Source organism: Schistocerca gregaria, chromosome X, assembly GCF_023897955.1.
Source record: "Schistocerca gregaria isolate iqSchGreg1 chromosome X, iqSchGreg1.2, whole genome shotgun sequence".
Taxonomy (NCBI): Eukaryota; Metazoa; Arthropoda; class Insecta; order Orthoptera; family Acrididae; genus Schistocerca; species Schistocerca gregaria.
This window is the reverse complement of record NC_064931.1, coordinates 418,955,975-418,961,974: the sequence shown is the minus strand read 5'-3', so window position 1 is coordinate 418,961,974 and position 6,000 is coordinate 418,955,975. Positions and strand designations below refer to the sequence as shown.

The window sequence follows — 6,000 nt, the reverse complement described above, 5'->3', positions numbered from 1 at the left end:
TGTTTTAATCATTGCCATCTATACATATCCGTGACACTCCATCCCTCATTTCTTGATAATACAAATCGAGCTGGGGTGCTTGAAATTATTTAGATGTCGTCCGAGCCACGCGGATTGGCCGCGTGGTTAGAGGCGCACATGTCACGGATTGCGCGGCCCCTTCCGTCGGAGGGTCGAGTCCTCCTTCGGGCATGGGTGTGTAAGTCTGTGGACCGACGACTTCACCATTTTGGTTCCTTAGGAATTCACACACATTTCAACATTTTTTTTTTATGCCATTCGCCAGTCCTATATAGGCTAGTAAGTGTACCATACTATGCTGCAGTACCACAGATGTGGATGGATGTAGGTAGTGTAGGCAATCTCTTCAGTACATATACTGCACTTTCTAAGTGTTCTGCCAACAAAATATAGTCTTCGGTTCGCCTTCCCCACAACATATCCTCTGTGATGGCTGCAGGTTTCGTTGTTCGTAACTGTAATCCATAGTTATTTAATTAACTCGAAAACCTTTAAATCTGGCTTTGTCAGGTAATGATTATGGTCACTGTTTTCTTTTGTAAAGTGTTAAGCCGCATTCGCTTACTCGTTTCGAATTGGCGCCTCGCTGCGTGGAGAGCGCCGAATCCCGCCGAGCGGCGCTGCCGTCGGCAGCACTGGGACCGCGCGGCGGCACCCACACTGCTTGGCAGTATTGTGGGAGGGATCGCAGAAACCGCGCGGTACTTCTGCCGCTATCATATTGAAGTCAGAGCGTCTTTTCGCATATGTCAAAGCCAATGGTTTCGCTTGTGGGGCCCAGCGGCGTGAACCCTCGCCGACGTAAGCTAGTCGACCAAGATGTTCCTCGTGAATTGCGCACGAAAAGGGCAAAGCGAGCGCGTCTTTCTCTTCGCCAGCGCCAGCAGCGTATTGTTGAAGAGAAGGAAAGATACCAACAGCTTGTACTTTTCTGGATAAGAATCATCCAGTACTTCATGAATAAGGGTGAGTAAATCATCACGGTTCCGTCCATATGTACAAGCTTAAACGCGCGGCAACCTGTGCATTCCACCTTATTTCGGAAAACCTTTCTGTGTTTCCGTGAAGCTCGCGGAAACTGATGAACGTCTCACACACACATCCACCTGCTGAAGATACTACTTGCGCAAAATCATTTTGGTAAAGCTTGTACTTGCGGACTTGGTACCGGTCATGATACGTGTGTATCAATATTTTAGTTTTGTGACTGAGCCTGTTCAATAATTACTGTTATGGCTCTGTAAGATAATAGAAGAAGACAGACCAAAATGAGAAAAATTGGATGGCGTAAAGAGTATTGCAAAATTGCATGTTATTTGAATATTCTTTTTATTCTTAATACTTTTTGGTATACACATTATTAACGTTTAAACTCGTAAACTGATCTGAACTCAAATTTCATCCTGTTAACTGTTGCAATAAGTGTTTAATTGTGTTATTTGTTTTTCTCTGTTCTAAGCGTTCTAGAATTCAAGAGACTTTTTAACCAGCCTTTTTTACCTTTTGTTTACTAAGCGTCATCAGTGGTGGTTGTTGTTCATTACTCCTTTTGTATACATGTTTTAAAAACGACAGATTGTCTCCTCGTTTTTGGAATAGGTAGCAGTCGAGAACTTTTGCTTACTTTTTCTCCCATCACTATTTTTCTATTGTAGGAATCCGCTTTCTCGCGTGCTTTTGCACTTCACTTTGACAAAACCACACCCAAACGAACGTACTATGGTTTCATCCTTATTTCAGGACATAAATACACTGTGCTCAGTACAAAAAAGGTGAAAGCATCATAAAAATGCGCTACTTTCTCAGGTTCGAATCCTTACTCGGGCATGGATGTGGGTGATGTCCTTAGGTTAGTTAGGTTTTAGTAGTTCTAAGTTATAGGGGACTGATGCCCTCAGAGTGCTCAGAGCCATTTGAACCATTTGAACCATAAAAAGTCTATAAAGGCAAAGTGTATGAATTATAACGGAAGACAGGTTTAGTGGAAAGAACGAAAATGTATCAAAAGGATACCGGACTCTAAATGCAAAAAATCATGAAGGGTGAAATTGCAAGCAAGTTTTTTCTGGTGACAGCCTCAGTTAACCACGAGCGGAAAACCTGTCGACTTCAGAAGCTATAAAAAAGAGTAACTGACACCAACCACCATTGATGATACTTTTTAAATAAAAGCGAAACGCATTTAGTATAAGACTTTCTTAAACTGCAGTATGCTTAAGACGGACAAAGTAATAACTGACTAATACATTAGCACTGTTTGAAGGGTAATGTTTTCATTTTTGACTGTAAGTTCAATTTCATCTGAAAGTAAAATTACAGTCATAGATGAAAATGGTTTTCTTCAACAAGTTCTACATGTCTTCTTCGACAGCTGCTCCAGAAAATATCATCAAATACACTACGGAGATAATTATAGCACATTTACTGTAATTATACCTGTAAACGGTGCTATTATAACGTAATGTCTACAAAAGAATGTTCAATTGAAACTGATTGCAAATTTCTTATGGCAAAGGAGAAAACTAAATAAGTCATTTGTATTGTGCTGACGCTATGTCTTGGCAGTCAGCCGCGGTGTAAACAAACGGGAGCCTTGAAATTCCGATAGGAGAGGAGCGGAGAGGGAGAACGAGCCGCGCCCCCTCTCGCAGCTTACGTCTGTTTTGTGCTCGCCTGATAAAGCAGAACTGCTGGACATGTGAGGGTCGTACGCGAACCCCATGGATCATTGCAAAATACGAAAAGAAATGACGAACGACACAGACGTGGATGTCGGAAGAAATTTATCCAGCTGGAGGAAGAGGGGTGAACATCAGTGAATTGCCCACATTCAAGACGTATCTCACCAAGAAAAGTAAACGCTTTAGGTGACGCAAAAAACTTCCAATCCTCCAGAAAATATAGTCAGTTATCCATTCAGTATATGAATAAAAACTCAGTACTCCAAATACCGGGGGGCGGGGGGGAGGGCGGGGTAAGTGATCTCCTTATGAAAGCCTATCAATGAACACCACAACAAAGACCGGAATACACAAAGAACTCACTAACGATTGCAGCGCAATTATTTGCTGACGTGGGAAGTGTCGCAAGCGTGGCACTTCGAGCTCAAATTGTACCAGTATCTTAAGCAATCATAGATGAAAGTAGCCCCACCTAAAACTGCTATGATAAACTGCCAGCATAAATGTACTATAAGATCAGAAATATCTGAACACCTATTAGTGGTCATTAATATGGCCTATGGGGTTTCCACAATTCATGTTACACGCTTCTTTGAGGTTGTAGAGGAGACGTAGTAGATCAAGTTTTACGGAAGAACCTATGTACGGAAACGTCATCCAACGACGTTACAGAGCGTCTCAGTTATAAGCACAACGGTGCTTCTAAATGTTTGTATAAACAGGATGATTCCGTGACGATGTTACAAACTGGAATACTTGTTCAACAAAGGATGCGTGTTTCAGAGTAGCGAAAATGAACAAGTGCTCATAGATCCTCAGTAGGCATTTTAGAGCCCATATTTACAGGACATTTTTTCCTGGTTTTAGTCCATACTACCACCACTGAATGTTGCCTACCCTACAGTCTTGGCAACAACAGTACCAGTACATGTAGTTCAAGGTTGGAGGAATCACAACGGTTTTAGATTATAATTTTCCAATCGTTCGTTACTGGTAGAGGGACCCTTACCTTAAATTAATACATTTATCCATCTCTAACATCCTACAAAGTTTGTAACATTGCCATGGAACCATGAAGCATATACTAACAATTACGGGCGCCGGAGCCTATACATTTGACGCTCTGTAGCGTCGTTAGAAGTCGTTTCCATATATGGATTACTGTGTCAAATAGGTTGCACTAAGTCCCCTCTACAATCTCTAGTAGCGTGTAACATGAATTGTGAAACACCTTGTATGACGGAGTGAACTCTGGTTGAGACGTTATCAATCTCTATTTGAATGCCTGTGGAGAAAAGTCTGCCCACTCTTCGTCAAGAGTTGAAAGCAGAGAACGTAGTGAAGACTGATGTTGCGATTGGGGCGAAGCCTGTGTCCTAACTCTCCCCAGAGACGTTCCATTGGGTTGATGTCGCCAATCTGAACAGGCCAGTCAGTTTCTGAAATATTGTTGTCTACAAACTATTGCCTGAAAGATGATGCTTAATGACAGAGTGCATTGTCATGCTGATACAGTCATCATCTTTGAGCTATTCCTCTACTGTATACAGCACACTATGCAGTACAATGTGTTCATCTACTTCCCAGTTATAATTTTCTTGAGCTTACTTATGCAAGCCACATCTTTATCATGAAGAACACGTCTAAACCGCAACATCATTTCATCTGTATTTCACTGATGGTGCTAAATATGTTGGCAAGTGCTATTCTCCACGCATTCGCAAAACCGAACCTTGCTTCGCATTGTCACAGGTTATAGCGCGATTCATCACTCCTAATCATTTCGGTCTTATCTTCCACTGTCCATTCGCATAGCACTTTACAATTCATCAAACGTCACTTATGACCGACTACAGAAATGTTGGCTTATGTGGAGCTGTTCGACCATTGTACTCGATTTTCCTTAATTCCTGACCCACAGTTACTGTGCTAGGTGCGCTGTTGTTAGCACTTTGGAGCTCATGAGTGATTTCTTCCTCTGATTTCACACGATTTTTTTTGACCATCCTCTGTGACGCTAGACGATCCCTGTCCATCAGTACGTGAGAGTAGTGGAACAATGCCAGCGTCACCCCTGTGTCCATTGTTGCCAAATGTATTCAAGATGGTAGATCCAAGTTGATGGTGGTAGATATGGCAACGCTGCAATGACGTCATCATTTGAAGTTCAAATTTTTGCGGGGAAATACACCAACTGGGTAACCTCCACTAATATTCCCATCTCCCCTCCCCTCTTCCAACACCAAAAAAATGGCGGGAAGCTGAAATTGCAGCAGAGCAATGCAACACACCATGACTACCTCCACTAACATAAGAAAATAGCAAGGTCACTTTGGCTACCTCTACTCACCTAAGTCATCCAACTGACACCTCTTTCTAGTAATGGGTGGGAAAAGGACTCAGCTTGTGCTGGATAGGATGGACAGTAGCTCCATCCAGAGTGTTCATCATGAAGTCCAGACTTCAACTGACCCAGTACAGAGTACGTAATCCAAGATGGCAGTCTGGAGGGGAAAAATTGCGAGGAACAATTTATTTATTGATGGATCTGACATAGTATATTTATTACACTGAGAAAAAACACTCACCCTGACTTATTGAGGTCACAGTAAATAGTCTACAGACCTGAAAACAACTCGTAAGTAATGCAGTACACTGATGTGCAGAGACGCAGACGACTCATAATTTACGGAATAATGCAGTACACAGCATACAGATGTGTAAACTGCTTGTAGATCAGTGAAATAACACATGTGTAACGCTATACAGACATGCTCACAGTGCTTAAGCACCCGAAAATAATGCAGTACACAAACACTCAGTGCACGTGAAAAACGCAACGTATCAGTAAAGTCTTCCAATGTGTGCATGTGCCTTGCAAGGCCAGCCGGACGCGAGCCATTGCTGTCACGCTGTTGCCGACGACAGGTGAAAGTCGAGCCTACAATTACAGTTCTTCGAGTGTTATACTGACATCACATGTCTATTTAAATAAGCGAAAAGTCAACCTGCAGGCCGTGAGTGCATGTTTACCATTGATGGCGCTAAACCTCTCTACATATGGACGCTAATGTCACACTATAGAAATCTGTTCCAATGCTTTCCAGAATGACATCGACTGCTTTCTCCCTCGCAATCCTAATGGGACAAACAAACTGCATCTGGCTGTGCATCCATTTACCTGCCTTGTGATGTCTCATCTTGTCTGCATGGAAATTCTTGCCCTAACAGGAGCTGTTTACGAAAATAGCTCAGAATAACATTGAATGCAATCTTCCTGATGGTCCTAATGGGGCAC

The 6,000-nt window shown here is 42.4% G+C and overlaps 1 protein-coding gene across 1 annotated transcript in view; it reads left to right on the top strand.

The window, feature by feature from the left end:
* The first annotated feature begins 652 nt into the window (after window positions 1-652).
* LOC126298785 (mucin-1-like) overlaps window positions 653-6,000 on the top strand; it is a 96,473-nt gene continuing 91,125 nt past the window's right edge. Inside the window, exon 1 of the mRNA XM_049990245.1 lies at window positions 653-987. Coding sequence (XP_049846202.1) covers window positions 768-987 — 220 coding nt within the window. The 5' untranslated portion in view covers window positions 653-767. The remainder of the gene's footprint in view (window positions 988-6,000) is intronic.